Source organism: Taudactylus pleione, unplaced genomic scaffold (genome assembly GCF_031769625.1).
Source record: "Taudactylus pleione unplaced genomic scaffold, aTauple2 ptg000004l, whole genome shotgun sequence".
In the NCBI taxonomy this organism is placed as follows: Eukaryota; Metazoa; Chordata; class Amphibia; order Anura; family Myobatrachidae; genus Taudactylus; species Taudactylus pleione.
Window position 1 is genome coordinate 5,265,897 of NW_028284407.1, and position 21,669 is coordinate 5,287,565.

General features: G+C 43.1%; 1 protein-coding gene across 4 annotated transcripts in view; it reads right to left on the reverse strand.

Annotated features, from left to right (window-relative positions):
- Positions 1-21,669, reverse strand: part of LOC148543364 (dynein axonemal heavy chain 11-like) — a 361,950-nt gene that overhangs the window by 26,259 nt on the left and 314,022 nt on the right. For all 4 annotated transcript variants that reach the window (XM_088472011.1, XM_088472001.1, XM_088472021.1 and 1 more), the window contains 3 exons: positions 16,668-16,859; positions 15,964-16,083; positions 5,134-5,376 (listed from right to left, as the gene is read on the reverse strand). In XM_088472011.1, coding sequence (XP_088328137.1) covers positions 5,134-5,376; positions 15,964-16,083; positions 16,668-16,859 — 555 coding nt within the window. The remainder of the gene's footprint in view (positions 1-5,133; positions 5,377-15,963; positions 16,084-16,667; positions 16,860-21,669) is intronic.

The following is a 21,669-nucleotide window of genomic DNA, read 5'->3' on the forward strand; positions in this document are numbered from 1 at the left end:
AGGCACCCCGCCATGAATTGCTACTTAGGGAAAATTGCTCATCTATATGGCTGTGCACGGTTCCGGGTTCTTTTTCTTTTTTTCATACTGTCCAACGTGTTGCTTGTATAAAAAGAACCTGCATGAACAAGAGGAAGGCAAGTCCCCTGGTACTCTGCCATGATCTGGCAATGTTCTCCCAGCTTCTGCCAAAGCAGGCTCCCAGCGTCGCGGCCATCAGCAACACGCTGAGAGCAGGAGCGAGCAGAGCATCACTGAATTGCGGCACACATTGGGGGACTGCCTGATCAGGTGCAATGCTGGACCTCCTGTATGTAATATTTCCAATTAATGATTAACATTGAATTCCACCCGAAACTGAAAATTCTAATTAGCCTTTAGACTCATTGTAGTATACTGTACTTATTTTTAATTTCCTTAAAGGAGATTGATATCCCCATCTGAATTGCACTATTTAATCAATTAGAGGTTCTACAGCAGAGCAGTATACCAGGACAATTACATAAAATAATCAGATCAGGCCATGGGTATCCAACCTTTATAATACTGTACAGAGTGAGTTATTAACATTATCAGGTTTATTTAACAATGTATCTAAAGTGCATATTTTATGCAAAACTATTTGCACCCACCGATAAATTCCCATTTGATGTTTTTCACGGGACCAGGAGAAATTGGTGACATTTAGTGAAAGTGCAAAAGTAATAAAAAGCCTAAACAAAAAGCCAGATGTAGTGTAAAGTAAGGGAAAAATACATTGTACCATCTTCTATTGGCCCCATGTGCACAAGCATGCAAAAAGTCATACATAATCATATCTGTATAGTAATATAAAATGTTAGCTAGAGAAAATAACGTCCTTATCCGAGCAGATATACTATATGTACAGTGGGCCTGATTCAGAGCCGGACGCTATTTGCGCTTGCTCGTTCAGAAAAAGGAGCTGGCTATTTAAATGAACCGTTCGCTCTTTGCGGTCTGTTCACGCCTCTATGTCTGAACGAGCGAACAAAACATGCGAACGTAATTTTGAAAAAAACGCCCCCTGGCCGCTCGCATCATACGTCATGTCCACTATTTATTAGATTAATCGAGTACATCGAAAGGCATCTGAACTGCTCGCTATTCTTGTGGTTGGATTTTCCTACCACAATCATGCGAGCAGTTCTTACTATAAAACAACCAAGTGACGTGGTCAATGACGCTGCTTTGTTAATTATGCACACCCTTAAAACGCCCGTTTTGACCTTTAAGCACGCCTGCGTTCGGATCTCCACTCCCCGTTTTCAAGCACCTTCCCCTGTTACCACCCACAAACGCCTCATTCTGTCACTCAAAATAGCAGGCATTCGCTATTTAGCGAGCACACGATTTTTGGCCGCACTGACTGGTTCGTGCATGCGTATTACGATCCGTACGCATGCGCAGTTGGGCAAACATCGCTCGGAACGAACGAGCGGCCGCTTACGAGCGGCTCTGAATCAGGCCCAGTATTCTCTAAACTTCCGCAAAATAATATAGGCGTCACAAAAACACAAGTTACTAAAATGCAAGTTACAGAAATGACTGTACTGAAGGAATCTGGTCAGAGTGTCAACAGGTTCTGAACGTCGACAGTCAGAATGTAGACATGGGCATATGGTCGACAAGGTGTTTAAAATGTCGATATGTAATATGTCGACACCAGAATGTCGACAGTACATTTTTGTGTTATTATTTAGGGTTAGGCAAAATTAAGCAAAAAAAAAAAAAAAAGGTGACATTCTGGTGTCATCATGTTAAATATCGACATAATGAACATGTCGATATTTTAAACATGTTGACATTTGTGAATATTGCTTGTTGACCTAATGTCTATACCACACCCATATTGAACACTAGTGGTATTATACAGCACAGAAAATGCTTTATGACAATGACAGTATTATACAGCACAAAGCTCTGTATCAGGCACCTGCCATCGGTGTAAAATGCAAGGAAATCAATGTACAATCAGGGAAATGGGTCCGTGAATTGCTTTTGTGAATTTAGAGGGGTGTGAAAAACCCATAGATTCATACATAAGATCTTGGAATGTAGAATAGGGGTATGACTGCATTTGCAATTTATTAACTATCCATATCTAGTTATTAAAGGGTTCTAAATGTAGTCAGGATAATGGAGGGCATAACTACAAGCATTTTGCACCTTTTCAAGCATAAGTCTGTTGGCACTTTGGATATGACCATTAGAGGGGAGATGTACTAACCATTGGAGAGCGCTAAAATGGAGGAAGATAAAGGGAATGGGATTGAAATGCTGGCGGCTGTTTAGCATGGTTACATTTGGTTACCTCAGTGTCCCTACCCTCACCCTCCCTGTAATTTCCCCTCAGTGTCCATACCCTCACCCTCCCTGTAATTCCCCCTCTGTGTCACTACCCTCACCTTCCCTGTAACTCCCCCTCAGTGTCCCTACCCTCACCCTCCCTGTAATTTCCCCTCAGTGTCACTATCCTCACCTTCCCTGTAACTCCCCCTCAGTGTCACTACCCTCACCTTCCCTGTAACTCCCCCTCAGTGTCACTATCCTCACCTTCCCTGTAACTCCCCCTTAGTGTCACTACCCTCACCTTCCCTGTAACTCCCCCTCAGTGTCACTACCCTCACCTTCCCTGTAACTCCCCCTTAGTGTCACTACCCTCACCCTCCCTGTAATTCCCCCTCAGTGTCACTACCCTCACCTTCACTGTAACTCCCCCTCAGGGTCCCTGCCCTCACACTCCCTGTAATTCCCTCTCAGTTCCCATACCCTCACCCTCCATTCTCCCTTAGTGTCCCTGCCCTCACCCCCCCTATGAGTCCCACTCAGTATCCATAGCCTCACCCTTCATATTGTTAATGGGGGGGGTCTGGTACATATGTGTGGCTGGAGAGAGCCTGCTTGTGGATCATATTATTAATATGGGGTGTCCAGGGGGGTCTGCTGGACATGTGGGACTGGAGGTGCCTGCTTGTGGAGCATATTATTATTCTTAGGGCTCCGGGGGGGGGGGGGTGCCTAACCCTAACCCCTCCCTGGGGGTGCCTAACCCTAACCCTGCCCCTAGGGGTACCCCTAATCTCCCCCCCCCAAACCTAACCACACTAGACTCCCGCCATGCCCCCTGCGCAGCTAACGCTAAGGGCACCCCGGACTTACTTTCGTTCAGGATGTCGGCGTTCCGCTGTCACATGACTAGATCCCAGATAAAGTACCAACCAATCAGTCTGTAAAGTGACTGTTAGAAGCTGATTTTTTGGTACTGTATCTCACTCCAAGGCTTAGTACATCTCCCACATGATATGTGTGTCTGAGCACAGTCTATAAATTAATACACAACACTAGTAGTAATAATAATAATAATAATAATAACAACAACAACAGATAAATAATTTTTATGCAAAATGTACAGGGAGCAATGTTATTATATGTGTCTAGGTACATTTTTTTATATACTGTATACTGTATGTGTCTGGGTGAATGTACAGTATGTGTCAATGTAACTGCACTTGTCTCTCTCCTTAGGATTATATATTACTGTAGAGAATAGATACACATAATAATGAGAGTGCTAGCAGTCTGGAGGTCACCCTATGGTACAGGAAAGGTTGACATAACAGGGAATTCTGGGGAAGTAATATGTGTATTAGTGGATTCCCCAGTGGATGTCTCACCATCAGCGTTACACTGAATAAGGGCCATTGAAAAAAAAAAAAAGTGTATTTATTATTTGTCTTACAAAGATTACATCCTTTACGGCCATATCAATAATCTGGAATGTCGATGTTGTTTTTAATGCATGAAACACTACAAGTCAGCATTCGTAGTGTCAATCAATAACATTAACTGGGAACTCTACATTGTAAACAAGCAAAAATAACCCAACACTTTATAAATAATTAGTCCTTCCACAACAGTCATTCCTGCATGGGATCAGCCTTAGATCACAATGATGTTCTTCAATAAACTCTCCACTCTAATGATACCTCTTTTGTGAGTCTGATATTATTTTATCCCTTGGGAGTCTAAATAAACGGCTAAACTTGTTTTAGTATCCTGCGCAGATTTACATTGCTGCAATAAGCCAATATCAGTGTAAAGCTATTAAACACTCTGATATAATAATACTTAAAAAGAAAAATACACAGTGGAAAACATAAATAGAAACTTTGAAATTAATGACAGGAAAAAAGCAAGAAACTAATAACTGGTCCATGTAATCTGCAAATTTTACGGCCCACTACTATTATTTTGTCATTTGTATTTGGATATATAAAATGATGTATGTTTGATGTCTTGTATTCAATAATATATCTGTGAAGGCTTAACAGGAAGCAGCCAATAGTATGGTTGCCATTAAATTAGGTTTACACAGTTACACAACTTGGAGGCAGCCATTTTGTGCACTGAGCCAATATTCATGAGAATACAGACAGCACTGTTTCCCATACTTGCCAACTCTCCTGCAAGGTTCGGGTGACTCACAAACTTTTATGTAGAGTTACACAAATTTATGGAACAGTTGTCCACCCTCTGGCATCCCACCCACTTCTTAGTAGGGATGTGCGGGCTCGGATTAGTTCGGATTTTCCTGCCAAGTTCGGACTTTTCCTGCAAATAATCGGGTCTCAGAAAGAGGCAAAGCATCATCTTTCATGGAAAAACATCATCTTTCATGGATTTTTGTCCAGGATTGATGATGTTTGTCCATGAAAGATGACGTTTTGCCTCTTTTTGAGACCCGATTTTTGGCAGGAAAAATCTGAACTTGGTGGGAAAATCCGAACTAATCTGAGCACGCACATCCCTACTTCTTAGTTGCCGCTCCCGTGCTCCCCCTTTGCTTTGTCCTACCTCTCCCCGTCCTATACTTACACTGGCGACTGGCCCTCCTTTTCCAGGTCTGTCCCGTCTCCCTCGCTTGCAGTGGGAACCATTGGGTTTCTTGCATTGTGGAGACGTGACAACCTTACTGCACAATTATAAAGATCTTGATACAAATTAGTTTCCTTTACATAAAAGGCTAAAACATGCTAATCACTGTAATAAGTCAGTGCTCATACATTTTGGGCATACGCAGTAACAAAAGGTTATACAGAATATTAGACTAACCTTTTCCTCCTCAGTCTGAGGGGCTCCTTCCCCGTTTATACAATCTCGTGACTGTAATTCTAACAATGTGCGGAAAAGATTGTCTGAAGTCACAGTTAGGAACTCAATCTCTGCGTTAGGGTGTAGACCATAATGGACGGGGCTCTCGGGTGGCAACATCTCATCAATGTATCTGTGGTATCCTTGGTAATCAAGGTTAGAAGGTATCACAAATCCAGGCGCTAAGGCGAGCTTCCTATCAAACTACAGTAATAAGAGAACAGTAGATGTAACTAATCAGTAGAACACAAAAAAAAGAATACATTCCAATAAATCTACTCTGGATATTGGTAAAGAGTTCAAGAAAATGACCATCAGTGCCATTATTTAAAGAAAAATTACCAAACCGTTATGGTAGAAATCTTGGAGAGTCATCACCTCTTTATTTATATATTTTATATTTATATATTTGTATTCTCCTAGTTTATTTTTTTCTCCCCCTTCAGATCACTAGCGAACCTCAAATTTGTGCTTTCATTGAATATGACACAAAGCAGAATTAATCCTTCTTGGCAGGGTGGCCCCAGATCCAAGTTTCCTGTGCTTTGACCAGCGGGATCCCTGTCTTTAATTCTCTTGTCCCTACAATTCTTTACAGCCATTGTTACAAGAGATCAAGAGAACGTCTGGCTTGGAGCATGCTGGCTCCACTGCTCTGTACAGCAAGTTTGACTAACTTACAGCATGAATAATATTAAGGGTCAAGTATTTTAAGGCTTAAAATATGAGTCTGGAATCATATCATGCAACATAAGGGTGCAGTATATATGGCGTTCTAATCTCATCAAAGGAGAAAATAGGTCTGTAGGATGATCCTTGTTTTCAGTACAGATTAAATGAACTGAGAAGGGACACACATACGAATGAGACTGCTTCTTACTGTATAAAGACATATAGGCTGAGGCTTTGTATTAAAGTAACTAGAGGACCCTCTGCTGGCCCCTAGTGCTAAACTACTTCACGAAAAGAACTGGAAAATTAACTTTTGTTGTTCTTTGAAATAAAAAAAATCATTATCCACATACAACTCTCTCTCTCTCTCTCTCTCTCTATATATATATATATCATATTTTTGTATATATATACATATATATATATATATTTATTAATTATATACACATGAGAATGGTTCAATAAGTAGGGTAACAACACCTCTCACGTGTGTAATGTTCTCTATTTGATTCTCATTTCCTTCCAGGGCAGAGCAGGTAGGCCACCGCTTCCCTCACGGCCATTAGACTCATATCCATCATACTGTCCCATATCAGTTGTAAGATGGCGGGGCTGGCGGAAACATGGTCAAACATTGGGGTGCATAGTGTGATCATATTTCTGTGTCTAAAGGGCACATCAGCAGCTGAAATTCATCGCCAGCTTGTCTAGGTGTACGGTGATATCGTCATGTCACAGCACAATAACGCCAGGCCACGCTCAGCAAACTGCATGCAAGAGGTGTTATGGCGTTACCATTGGGAGGTACTGGACCATCCTCCCTACAGCCCTGACATGCAATGCGCGGGAATCACCTGTGCATGCGCATGCTACAGGATCTCCTTAACAGCTTGACACAGCTGGTGAAGAGGAGACAACCCTCGCACAGCAATAGGGTTTTCAGCGGGAACGGGCCCCAAAACGAGCCCCAGATGGCTAAATACAGTAGCGGCACCACCTAAATCTGTATTGCCATGATAAGCGATGATGCAAATTAGCAGTTAGCGCAGGCTACATAAATAGACCACTAAATGTTCTGATGTTTGAGAAGATACAAAGAGAAATGTACATCTGCACACATTAAATAATATTTATTTCAGTATCCCCATATTTTAAGATTGTCAAGATTATTATGTGTGGAATGGAGGTGCTGCCATTAGACAAGAGGTACTGTAATATATGTATAAAGAGAAAAAGAGAAGCTTTGTGTTTAGAAATGGCGCGCAAGCTAGAAGTTGCAATAAAACCGGACAAGTAATATAGTAAAAGTCTTATTATGTCTGGTTATTATTAATGAACATGGGTTGGCACACGGCGGGTGTACTGCCGACGCGCGTTTCGCTGTTATGCTTTTTCAAAGGCAAAACTTTACCAGCAAAACGCGCGTCGGCAGTATGCCCGCCGTGTGCCAACCCATGTTCCTTAATAGTAACCAGACATAATAAGACTTTTACTATATTACTTGTCCAGTTACAGGACATCATAATATGTTGTGAGCCTGCGCATTCATTGTGTATCTGGCCTTCCGGGAAACTGGTAACAGTGCCCGATACTATGTGTCTGTGACATCTATAACACGGTCTCGCTAATTAGCACCATGATAAATGCATTTCTTGTTTAGCAGCACAAATAAACATTTGATGCTATCTGTCCAGTTACAGGACGCTTAAGAGTGAATGTGTGTGGGTCTGTGTCTACATGCTTATTGTATTAGCAACAACTGGTAACAATGTTTCAGTATCTGTGTCTGTAACACTGATGCAATGGTTAGAGCAGACTGCAAACAGACAGATATACATATTATACTCAATCAACTGTGAATAACAATACTATACATTTGCATTATCAGATTTGTAGCAGTTACCCATATGGCAATATTTTTATGAGGAGCTGTTGTATGTATTAACTAAATAAAGATAAAAGCACATTGGATACTAATGATACTAATGACAAGCCCTCATAAATTTCTAGTCATAAATAATAATATAGCAAGACACCAACACTAAGTAATTATTAAAGGAGAAACCGATGAGGTTGTATATTAATGTTGGCATTTATCAGATATATGTTCTCTGATCACTCAATAAAGAACCTATTAGTGATACAATTATATGCCACTATATAGAATATTTCATTTTTTTCATTATCATTGGTCTCCTGTGGGAATGGAGATGTATTGGTTTATATAACACCAAACCCCCTCCCCCTAAACAAAATGACTCTCTCCTTTAGGTGCTATCATGCAGAGCTCCGCAAGAATCCAACTTGCGTTCATTGAACATGGTAATCTATTAATACTAGTAATAAGGGATTAAACCACACGGCAGGGCTTCTTTTTGATTTTATTTCACTTTTGCATTACCAATAGTTACACAATTATTATTATTATTTTTTTTTTAAAACCTTATTTCGCTGGATCCTGTTCCTGTTGGAACGTTTTAATGTATACCTATTAAAGAAATATTTTTATTGTAACTTCTAGCTTGTGCGCCATTTCTAAAGACAAAACTTCTCTTTTTCTCTTTATACATATGTTCTGATGTTTGCTTGATTCTTAAATTTTTTTCTTTTTAAATAACACGACCCTTAATGTTATTTTTACAATATCATTTTAATAATAATTAGGATTATTTCAGATTAGCCTTATATCCGTTCTGTTCTATTATATGACAGTTATAGGTCCTTGTTGCTTTTGTGAAATGCCTGACAATGTTTATTGCAATGAGAATCTCCTCTCCTGTGATGACTGCATGTGTACAGACTGATTATCCCTCCGAGATGTCGCTGACACAACACTGCGCAGGAAATGTCGGTAATGAGGGAGGTTAACACGACATCATTTTTGCACCATGACGGATATATTTGCCTTACAATTAAACGTGCCACATAGAGCTATGATTGTCCCAGTAATATAATTGTCATTTAGTTTAATTGCTTCATCGTTGTTGCTACAAGATCATAAGTGAAATAGTTATTTACACTGTTTCCAACATCTCAAGTTCCGTTTACTCATTTCACAATGAACATCCTCCTGTGCGCTATAGTAGCAGGCCAGCCATTAAAAGCTAGGGGATTTTTTTTTTTATAAAAGGATTTAGTTAATGTAGTTATTGAATTTGCAGTGCCATATATGCATTTAATTAAATGCAAATGCAGTTATCATGTTTGGAATAGTACAATGGCGGTAGCAACGTGTTTGTTGTGATGACATACGTTCCCTTGTAGATATTAGGTTTTTATTTTGCCTTACATTACATCCGAGGTGTCCTACACTGTTTATTGAGAACAGATCCAACTATTTTCTGTTATACCAGGGGTGGCCAAACTGATCTTCAAGGACCCCTTACAGTCCATGTTTTCCAGGTCACCTGTGGATCTGTAGAATGTGTCAGCTAGGAAAGAATGCACCGCATGTTTTAAAATGTGACTAATGACTAGACCTGTGCACCAGCTCCGTGCGCGAAGAGTCCTGAAAACTCCAATGGTGCATGCATTCACTGTTGCGTACGGCATCGCTGGCGTTAGAACTAGGACCACAAGACCATGGGCATTCCTGGGAGGTGACTGGGAAGTGGCCTGAAATGCATGCAAAAGCAAAAGAGGCAGTCTCATGGGCGTGTTATGTGAGTGTCACAGGCGTGTAGCCGCATTTTCAGACATATAGCCACAGCAGCCGTGTTTCCAGCAATTTCAGAAGGAGACGCTGCTTCTGCGATAGGCTGGTGGAAGTGTCGATGGGTGAGTGTTCAGAACCACCAGCGGAGTCATACGGGCATTGAAAGCGGACATCTGAGGGCTTGCACACTAGAACACAAGGTCACGGCTGAAACTAGCATTTGCATATTACCGCTACTGCGACTCCACACATAAAATCACAGTCGTGACTGCAATAGTGTCCACTTCTGCATCAGGCCTGGAGTGTCACATGCATGCCCATGGTCACCTGACCTCACGTGCATGCCCATGGTCACCTGACCTCACATGCACGCCCATAGTCACCTGACCTCACATGCACGCCCATAGTCACCTGACCTCACATGCACAATAGATAGATTTTACCGAAGCTGATTGACAAACAACATCCAAAACTATTTTTTGTTTTCAATCTCAGGGAAATAATATAGATAATAAACCCTAAACCAGGGGATACAAATGATAAATGTGCTTTGTAACAATAGCAACTGCAAATAATGGATAGGGTATTTAGAGGCGTCACTGTTGCTAGAAACACCTGTATGGGTGATAGATTACAACCATCCTTGAAAGAAGACCAGAAGACTATTATACAAGGACTGCAACTGAGGAAACTAGTTGATAAATTAAAATCTCAGTATTTAATCTGAATATATGTCAAATAAAGTTTACTTTGACTAATTATGCCCAGTGCTTGTTAGGCCTCTTTTGGACCCTAACTTAACCATGCGGGAATGACGAAGAAGACACAATATCATTAGTCACAAATCTCCAGAAGCAAGCGACTGTCCTAGCAATGGGTCTAGGGTAGGCAGGGTAGGAGTTAGGTGGCAGTCCTATTCCCTAGAACAAATTAAGGGCCTGATTCAGACCCGCTCGCGAGCGCTGGTAGATGGTGCCCTAGTTCGCATGCGCATGATGGAGGGAGCTCCGTCGTGCGCATGCACGAGACCCGCATAGCGACGGCCAAGCCGTCGCTATGGGTCTCGCACCAAAGGGGGCGTACTGTCGATGGTGATTGACAGCACGCCTCCTTTGGTGGGCGTGCTGGGGGCGTTGCTGCCCAGACGGAGGCGTTCCCATGGGAACGCCTTCCGTCTGGAGCCGGCCCCACTGACATCACTAGTGATGTCAGTGGGAGTGCTTTTGGCTCTGATAGAGCCAAAAGAACTCCTGGGCTTGCGGCAGCAAGAGCCTACCGCAGTGTCTCGTTGCAAGCCCGATGGTCGCGATGGTCTTGACCATCGCGACCATCTTTTTGGCCGCTCGCAAAAGCTGTGGGTGGTCACCCACAGCTATGCAAACGGCCAGGAGGCCACTCCAATTTTAGGTAGGAGGGCCCTGATTCAGAGCGAGCGCTCTTGTCAGAGCGTCCGGCTCTGAATCAGGCCCTAAGTTTGCAAGTCATAGATTTTTGCAAACCACTGTATGTTTATGGGAAGGCTTGCCACCTAGCACCAGCTGGAGAGCAGGCTACCACATAGCTGGTTGTTGCCCTGAGAAATTCCTTCAGTCTACATCGGTTGGTCTCCAACAGTTTTACCGGAGGTGCAAGTAATATACGAGCCAAATATGAGCAACATACATACTTGTTAGCGAAAGGATGCCTTTAGCCTCCGCTATTGTGGTGGCTTCCTAGTGCAGCGAATGGCTCTTGAAGACAATATCTATATCTACATCTCTAATGTCCGCAAACTTCTACCTTTAAACAGTAGAGGCCCTGAGAGACTGGATGTGTTTTCATAGGTCAGAGACAGATGAAACGCCCTCTCAGTGGAAATGCTCTCTAGGCTGGCAAACAAGATACATTCAAACAAGATGAATTCTGTCTTGAATTTGTGCAGTACAATGTTTGAATGGGCTGGTGGTGAAAAGCAATAAGGACAGTTCAGCTTGGTCCAAGAGAAGGATTATGTCCATTTCTCATGTTCCCTTCGAAATATATTGGCAACAAAGATAGGGATCTGTGCATCTGTGAGGTTGACAAAGAGGTCCACTTCTAGACTTCTGAATATCGACCAAAATTACCCATAACCACTGTCATGAGGAGTGAATAATATTGATTATCTTGTTACAGTGGCACCTGTCAAGGAATGGGATATATTAGGCAGCAAGTGAAAACACTCAGCTCTTGAAGCTGATGTGTTGGAAGCAGGAAAAAGGGGTAACTGTAAGGATCTGAGTGATGATAAGGACCAAAATGTGATGGCTAGATGACTGGGTCAGAGCATCTCCAAAACGGCAGGTCTTGCAGAGTTTTCCTGTTTAGTACATTCCAACAGTATACCAAAAAAATATTTATATAACAGTGCGCTTCAATATAGGATGCAGCTAGGACAATAAATAGAGGTCACAAAACTCTATATACATAGACATTCAACAAAAACAGTAAAGTCCTAGCGCTTCCTTCTAGGTCAATGTAAAATGTCAAATGTGGTTCCCTCCTGCAGATTCTTTTAAATGAAGAACCCTTTTTAGGTGGTTCTTCTTTTCTTTCTCCACGTTAATTGCCACCAGGCATATATTCCAGATATATATAAAAGAAAAAAGATTGCCAAATATGAAGTACAATCTTTTTATTTGAACAACAATTTAAAATATATTATCCTCCAGCACTTTAAGGGTTTAGGTAACGTACCAGATGGAGAGGTGTATCTGTACACCAGCAAACACATGCGAATCAGGACGCAATCCCGGAAAAAGCCCCTGTCTTCACGATCACTGATGTAGCCAACAGCTCCTCACATTTGTGGTTGTACCTTCCCCTTGAATGATTATCGATAACGATATCGTTTATCGTTCAATCATTGAAAAAATCGTTCACTTTCTGAGTTAAAATGATGAACAATTATCGTTCATGCGCGTTCACGTTTGTAGTTCAGTTTTAGGCTGACCAACTCAACGATTTTCAGTAAGGGAATATGAAAAATCGTTTGTAGTTCAAAAAAATCGTTCATTACATTTAGTAAATGAACGATTTTAGTAAACGATTTTTGTTCATTTTTCCCTTGAAAAAAATGAATGAAAATCGTTTACTAAAATCGTTCATTTACTAAATCGTTGTGTGTGTATGCAGCTTCAGTGATAGATTTCACAAGACACCTTCAGAGGTCTTGTGGAGGCCATGAGGTCACACAATTCTATTTGCAAAGGTTTTCCAACATTGCAACAGTTTTGATCGTTACAATGGGGCAGCATAAGGGTTTGTTTTGAGCGGTTCTGATATGTAATTAATTATCGCAGTGTTACATCAGAAACACATTCCTTGAAATATGACATGCTGTGTGAGCTAAAGTTCTAAGTAGGGCTTTCCTGGAGTCAGAAAATGTGACGCCAGCAACAACCTAGACAGAATTATAAAGCCAGGTATGCTATGAGTATACATACTCAGCTCAAGAGTGGATATCAGGTAAGATAGATATGTTATATGACATATGAGCATAACTGTCATGGGGATGCAGTCATAAGGACAACATTCATAATGTCGACAACACGATGATGTTGACATTGCTGAAATGTTGACAGACGACATCTTAAATGCCAACATTCTCAGAATGCCGCCGTTAGAGTTAGGCTACGGGGGAAGGAGATTAGGGTTAGGCACTAGGAGAACCACCACTTTGGCAGATGTCTGTGTCGGAATTGCTGCACATGTGACCGCTGAGACCTAGAAGCAGGTAGGTCACTGCTAGATCACCGGGGGGCAGTCTGTCCACATTCTATTATGTCAAAATTTCAGCAGTGTCCACATGATTTATGTCGACATGGTGAATGTCAGCAAACTGAGCATGTCTACATTTTGAGATTTTTGTATCGATATTATAGGTAATATTTGTGATTATAATGTATGGAATTTTCTCAGGCATATTTATTAAACACTATATGCAAGATATCCCCGATAACTCCCGTTTTCAGAAGGGGTGGGGTCAGGGCCGGATTAAGGTCTGTGGGGGCCCCTATATACACCACCGTCCCCTGTAGTAATGCCCCTTATGCAGTGCCCCCAGTAGTGGTCCCCCTATGTAGTGCCCCCAGACCCAGTAGTGGTCCCCCCTATGCAGTGCCCCTTATATAATGCCCCAGTAGTGGTCCCCCTATACAGTGCCCCCATTAGTGCACCTTTTATAGTGCCCCCAGACCCAATACTGTCCCCCCCTATGCAGTGCCCCATATATAATGCTCCAGTAGTGGTCCCCTATACAGTGCCCCCAGTAGTGCCCCCAGACCCAATAGTGGCCCCCCTATGCAGTACCCCATATATAACTCCCCAGTAGTGGTCCCCTATACAGTGCCCTCAGTAGTGCCCCCAGACCCAGTAGTGGTCCCCCCAAGCAGTGCCCCTTATATAGTACCCCCAGTAGTCCCCCCTTATGCATTGCCCCCAGAAGCAGTCCCCCCTATACACTGCACCCAGTAGTTGCCCACCCCTATTCAGTGCCGCTAGTAGTTGTCCTATGCATTGCCCCCAGTGCCCCCATGAAGCAGCCCCATATATGCAGTGCCCCTTACACACACAAAAAAAAACAAAAAACAACAACTTACCTGAAACCCCGCTCCTGACGCGACCGCCGCTGTCCGCTCCGGCTCCTCTTCTCCTGCAGTATGGGAGAGACGTCAGCGTCATGACATCACTCCCATCATCTACCCGGGGGGGAGCCGGAAGACGGAGCTCATAAGTGAGCTCCAGCTGGCTCCCTCCATTGAAGCAGCAGCCAATGAGAGTCTGTGTGACTCTCATCTGCTGCTGTAACAAACACACAGCTGCCACCGCGGCTGTGTGTTTGCCACTGTGTAGTGTGGCCGTGCTCACTGCGCGGTCTACACTACACTAGCGGTAGGTGAAGCCACCAGCTGCACCGTTGCTAGAGGGGGCCCCTCTGTGTGTGGGGGCCCAGGGACGACCGCCCCTGTCGCCCCCCCCTTAATCCGGCCCTGGGTGGGGTACTTGCAATCATTAAGGATCCACAAGATTTAACATGGAGGCACTGCATGGTCCCTCCATTTCCGACCGCGAAGCAGCCACCGGTAGCTGGTTCCAGTAGTTAGCCTGTAGAAGCATATTTTCGAAAGGGATCTTCCGGATCCTTTTCTAACGCCCTCCCACTGACGCATGCGCTGGCAGTACGCGCACAGATACCGGATCCAGGAAGCAGAGTGATATCTTAAGCTATCACTATGCTTCCAGCTCTTAGCTGGGATTGGCTCTTATCACGGCCAATGTCCCAGCAAGAGCTTAATACTAAATATGCATGGAATTTTCATTTAAAAAGTGGATTGTGATAAACATGCCTCTAAAATTGGATATTAAACTTAGAGGATCTGTACTACCAAATTAAGGGCCTGATTCATAGTTGGGAATAGAGTAAGACAGAGCAAGTAACTGTGTACCAGGACAAACCATGTTGCAATACAAGGAGTACAAATACATACAATTGTTTTGCATGCAGGGTAAATACTATCTGCTTTTGCGTGTAGCCCACATATACTGCACAGCTTTATTGTTATACTGCAAATTAGATGTCAGTTTGGACACGCCCCTCTCTAATCTGAATCTCTCTGCACACTTTACATCTGTCCCACCTGCAGTGCAGCATGGTTTTACCAAGACGCTCAGTTACTTGCTCTATCTTAGTCTATTCCCAAATCTGAATCAGGCCCTAAAATAATATTCTCCCTCCTGTTTTAGAACTAAATCAGTGTAAAGCTAGCTACACACTGTCAGATTTTTTTGGATTGGAACGAAAAAAGGGGGCGATTTTTCAGCAAATTGCCAGCCCCAATATATGTGCTACACATTATCCAAAATTTAATTAGAAGCTACCGATTTTCCACCACCCCACATTCCTTTTGCATATGTCCGCCCACAAGGAGGATGACATACGGTAGTGACAGGAAAACATAGGGAATATCGGCAGATTATGGAAAATGGACACACACTGCTCGATATCGGGAAACTGAGGCGGAGATTTTCGTTCCTGGCCGATCATTCGGTTAATGGAATGCGTTTGTGAACGATTGTTTATCTGTGAAACGCTAAAACGATCATTCATACACACTATACAATAAATTGGGCCAATCACCCGATTATTGGCAAATCGGCCCAATAATTGTATAGTGTGTGGCTACAGTAGCTTAAGTTGTTAATGTATGAGTGTGTTCTGCTGCTGGCTGACACTAATTGTATGCATCACATGCAAATATATAATACAACACATTAGCTTCTTAATCCACACAATCAGCAATGCTGCAGTACATATGTAAATTTTAACAAGATAACAGCAAAATAAAAAAAATGTTCTTGTAAGTTAAAAAAAATAAATAAATCTCCAGGATAAAGAGTCCAGAAGAGGGAGCTCTAGCTCTTTATTTTAATGGGATTCATGTCACCTGATTGGGTTGCATGTACTCCTCTAAGTATGTGCGGCAGAGTCGTCTGTCCCAGTCATCTGTGATGTGACCACCGTACATTATCTCTCCAAACAAGTAACGGAGATCTTCCCATGGGACCTGAGAACAAAACCTTTACATTTACTGTATGTACAGGACTAGAGCTGCTTGTTCCTTAATTCAATGACATTCAGTGCAAACGGCTCATCGAAGATTTCTCTTTAAAAAAAAAAAAAATCTAATTCTTTATTATCAGTGTACAACGTACATATTTAATGCATCCATTGTACACTGAGAAGATAAAATTCAAATCATGTACGGTGATTAAACGCAGCACACAATACAATACAGCATATATTCGTATTAATAATCCTCTGTGCACTTCATTCTATCCAGAAAATGGATTTATGGATAAAATTGTGGCTGTTTAAATAAATAGTTTATATCAAAGCTAGCAAATGTCCAATCTTAGATGTATGTTAAACTTTGTTTAGTTTTTCTGTTCTTGATACTTAAATGATAAGAAAGAAACCAAAATCAGTATGTAAAATTATATTCTAACAAATAAATTTATAGTTCTATCCGTAGCAATGAAATTAAACAGTATTAAAGTATTTGCAAACAAATATATTGAAATCACTCTTTTTTTTCCTACACCATAAATAGCTGTACATTGAATAACATCTTTATACGATGTACCATACCTGCGAGTTTGCTTCCAGATAGTTGTATAGAACGTTCACTGATATGGTGAGGTCTCCAATGTTAAATGGATACTTTTTATTCCACCCTTGGGGGCCGAATTTACGCCTCTCAGCCACGCAAGCGTGAAAATAGCACAACGAAAAGAAAATGCTTTTAAACTCTTGCTCACGGGTGCACTGGTCAAGGATGTTCTGCAAGAGAGCAAGGAGCGCACGTTTTTACTAACCTGTCAATGACACGTCAATTTCCACCTGCATTATAATATTGTCTGCATTTCACACAATGTTACATCTACCGTATCATTACAGGTTAACTGTGTGATATTTCTGTACGCTGATATCGCAGTGCCATGCAAGTAAATCAATAATGCAATCTCCTTGTGCTTACATAAAAGTTGGAAATCAATTGCTAGCAACATAGATTTAGATATTAATTGTAATGACAAGTCATATCGTCAAGCACCCCAATTATAGAATAAGGCACACGTGCGCCCAATTGGAAGTGCATCAATCTCACAGCTTATACTCGGCTTCTCAAAGTGGAAATAAAGACAAAATATATTTTTAGTATGTATAGATTACAAATTAAATGATCAATTTGTTTTCTAGAGAGTGCGGGATTCCCACGTCACACATCCAGTCATGGGAAGGTCATTTAACTCTCTTATTCTCTATGTAATATTTTATTTTATTTAAAGCTGTTAAATACAATGGCTTATGAGTCCAAAAATATACACATGTTTTATAGTATGCACTTAGGCAGAGCATAAACAGTAGCTGAACTCAGAGGAAAAAGGTGAATAACACTACTTCCAAGATATATTAAAATGCAACTAAAATGCTTTTCTAAAGCTCACAAAATTTGAAAAATCTTCCAACACGTTATCTCCACTTCATACTGTGTATCAAGCCTTCGAGAAAGATAAAGTGGAGAGAGAGAGATAAAAAAATACCTACCAATCAGCTTCTGACTGTCATTTTACAGGAGTTGATTGGTTGGTAACCCCCCACCCCCCTAAAATTCTGACCCTAACTCTCTCTCACTTACCATCTCTCAGCTCCCATGCCCCTCCAAACTACTTGACAGACTTGCCTACACTCCCCTCACATGCTTTCTTCACTCACAACTTATTGGACCCACTTCAGTCACACTTTCGTTCTCAACACTCCACTTAGACAGCACTAACTAAGGTAATGAATGATGTGGTCACTGCCAAGGCTAAAGGCCATTACTCACTTCTTATTCTTCTGGATCTCTCTGATGCATTTTACACTGTTGACCACTCTCTTCTCATATAAACACTAGAATCCCTAAGTGTTCAGGACACAGCCCTATACTGGTTCTCATATCTATCTAATCACTCTTTCAGTGTTTGTTTCTCTGGATCCACCTCCTCTTTCCTTCCTCTATCAGTTGGAGATCCGCAAGGCTCAGCATTAGGTCCCTTTTCTCAATCTATACCACCTCTCTTGGCAAACTTACCAGCTCTTTCAGATTTCAGTATCATCTGCATGCGGATAATACTCAAATCTACCTATCCTCCCCAGCTTTGTCACCATCTATATTGGTCCACATCACTGATTGTCTCTCTGCCATTTCATCTTGGATGTCATCTTGTCACCAAAAACGTAACATTTACAAAACAGAATGAATAATATTTCTACCGGATAACAGTAGTTACTAACCTGATATCTCTATCACTGTAATAACTTGACAATCAAAAATACCCCACAAGCTCGCAGTCTAGGTGTCATTCTTGACTGTGAACTGTCCTTAGTTCCCCACATTCAATATGTCTCCAAATCATGTTACATGCATCTAAAATACAGATCCAGAATATGACCATTTCTTACACAAGACACTGCAAAAACTCGAATCCATGCACTCATTATCTCCTGCATTGATTACTGCCATAGTCTCATTTTGAATGCAGTTTTGAAGCTGATTTTCCTCGCTAAACGTTTGCCTGTTACACCGCTCTGTCAGTCCCTCCATTATTTACCTGTATTCTACCGTATTCAATATAAAATGCTTTTACCTAAATATAAAGCTATTAACCAAACTACACCAACATACATCTCTTCATTCATCTCAAAATATCTCATAACCCGACCTCTCCTCTCTGCACAAGATCTGCGTTTCTCATCCACACACATTACCTGCTCCTATTCACGGCTACAGGACTTTTTTTGGGCTGCAACCACTCTGAGGAATGCCCTCCCACGCACAATAAGACTTCCCTCTAGTCAAAGCTCCAAGCATTCCCTGAAAACTCACCTCTTCAGACAAGATAATCAAGATCCAGAACCACCGAAATAACCTTCATAAGCTATCCTACCCAATTACATGCCCTCTATATAGTCTACACATAACTTTATGTACTGTATGTAAAGTTCTTCACTTTCACATCCTCTGTGTGCAGGGGCGTTTCTAGAGAGGAGGGGGCCCATGTGCAGACTCCGACACAGGCCCCCTTCTCTCCGCCTGGCAGCCGGCAGCACACTGAGCTGTGCGCGGCCAGCGCCGGAGTTATAGATTCTGGGCACTAGAGTGTGCCCAGAGTCTATAATGTATGCACAGGTCACCGGGAAATTGGCTGTGGCGGCCATTTTCCCTGTACTGTGCATGCGTAAACAACGGGAAAATGGCCGTCGCGACCATTTTCCAGTCATTTTACAGTGCCAGACCCCCGCGCTGACGTCGGACTCCGGTGAGGTAAGTAATATTATGGGTGCAGGGTGTGCGGTGCGGGGCTCCCCTGGACCCAGGGGCTAATGTTCCTCACACACCCTGCACCCATTATAGATACGCCCCTGTCTGTGTGGCTGGATTATAAAGCCCACCAAGAACCTCTGCAATCTGGCTGGACCATTATGCAATAGGTAGCACCTATGCTTGTGTATCAATAAAATATAGTAAAGTGGTAGGCTCTTTAGCGCAGACACAACAATTAAGCTGCCTTTAGTCACTATTAGGGGGTTCCCTTTTCCCAGAAATTAATAATTGCAGAAAATATGAGATATGGTAAGAACTTACCCTTGTTATCTCTATTTCTACGAAGTCCATAGGGTTCCACAGGATACCTTGGGGGTATAGGTGTGACGTCAGTCGCAGGGCACCAAAGAGTTAAGCTTTCAGCCTCCCAGGATGCACTAGGTCCCCCTCCTATACCCCGCCCCCAGGCCAAGGCACCTCAGTTAGTTACCAAGCCATAGGCCGGAGGAGGAGAAGGAAGAGAGAGAACAAAGATCTGGACACATACAAGAATCACATTCTCACCAGAGGGAGACGGAAAACCGGTGACCAGAGCAAAGCCCATCTGCAGCACAGGTGCGACAGGGCGGGAGTCCTGTGGAACCCTATGGACTTCGTAGAAATAGAGATAACAAGGGTAAGTTCTTACCATATCTCATATTTTCTACTTCAGGGTCCATAGGGTATCCACAGGATACCTTGGGGATGTCCCAAAGCAGTATCCTTTAAGGGTGGGGACGCTCCTGTGCAGAAAGGAGAATCCGCCGCCCGAAGGAAGCATCCTGAGAGGCGAAGGTGTCAAACCTGTAATACCTCACGAAGGTATGGACAGAAGACCACATAGCAGCCTTGCAGATCTGAACTGCCGAGGCACCACGTCAAGCTGCCCACGAAGGACCCACAGACCTAGTGGAATGAGCCTTCAGAGAAGGAGGGACCGGTAGGCCTTCATGAAGATAAGCTTCAGAAATAGCCATACGGATCCAGGCTGCCAAAGTTTGCTTTGAAGCAGGCCAACCCTTTTTACAGAAGCCATAGAGGACAACAAAGCGTCCGACTTCCTAAACAAAGAAGTGCGGTCCACATAAGTCCTTAAGGCCCGCACAACATCCAAAGAGGCCTCACCCACGGAAAGACCCGGTGAGTTAAAGGCCGGAACAACTATTTCCTCGTTAACCTGAAACTGGGAAACAACTTTGGGGAGAAACTCGGGCCGAGTGCGGAGCACTGCCCTGTTCCCATGAAAAAAAAAAACCAAGAAAGGGGGTCTACAAGAAAGAGCCCCTAACTCAGAAACACGTCTGGCTGAAGCAACGGCCAGAAGGAAAACAGTCTTAGCTGTTAGCCATTTAATATCCACTGAGCCCAGTGGTTCAAACGGCGGTCCTTGGAGAGTCCTCAGGACCACAGCCAAATCCCAAGGCGCCACAGGTGGAACAAAGGGCGGCTGAATACGGAGAACACCTTGCATAAAGGTGCGCACATCCGGGATTGTAGCAATCCTACGGTGAAACCAGACAGATAGGGCCGAAACCTGTACCTTCAAAGAAGCAAGGCGAAGCCCATGATCTAGTCCCGCTTGCAGGAAGGCGAGAATCCGAGACAGACGAAACTCCCGCGGTGCATAACCTCTCGGTCGACACCACTGGAAGAACGTATGCCACACGCGATGGTATATCCTCGCGGAAGACGGTTTCCGAGCTCGTAACATGGTACACAGCATAGAGCTGGCAAACCCCCAGGACCTCAGCATGGCCGTCTCAACAGCCACGCCGCCAAAGACAGCCGAGTCAGGTCCGGGTGAAGACAAGGACCCTGAGACAGAAGGTCCGGTCGTAGCGGCAACCGCAGAGGACTGTCCACGGACAGACCCTGAAGGTCTGAGAACCAGTGCCGTCTGGGCCACGCGGGAGCTATCAACAGGAGCGTCCCTCCTTCCTGTTTGAATTTCCGGATTACCCGTGGAAGAAGGGAGACCGGAGGGAACAGGTATGCGAACCTGAACGTCCACCGGACGGACAGAGCATCCACCAGAGACGCCCCTTCGTCTCTTGTGCGAGACCCGTACACCGGCAACTTGTTGTTGTGCCGGGACGCCATGAGGTCGATTTCTGGAAGACCCCACCTGTCCACCAGTAGTTGAAAAACGTCCGGGTGCAGAGACCATTCCCCTGGATGAACGTCCTGGCGACTTAGAAAGTCCGCCTCCCAATTTAGCACTCCCGGGATGAAGACCGCTGATATGGC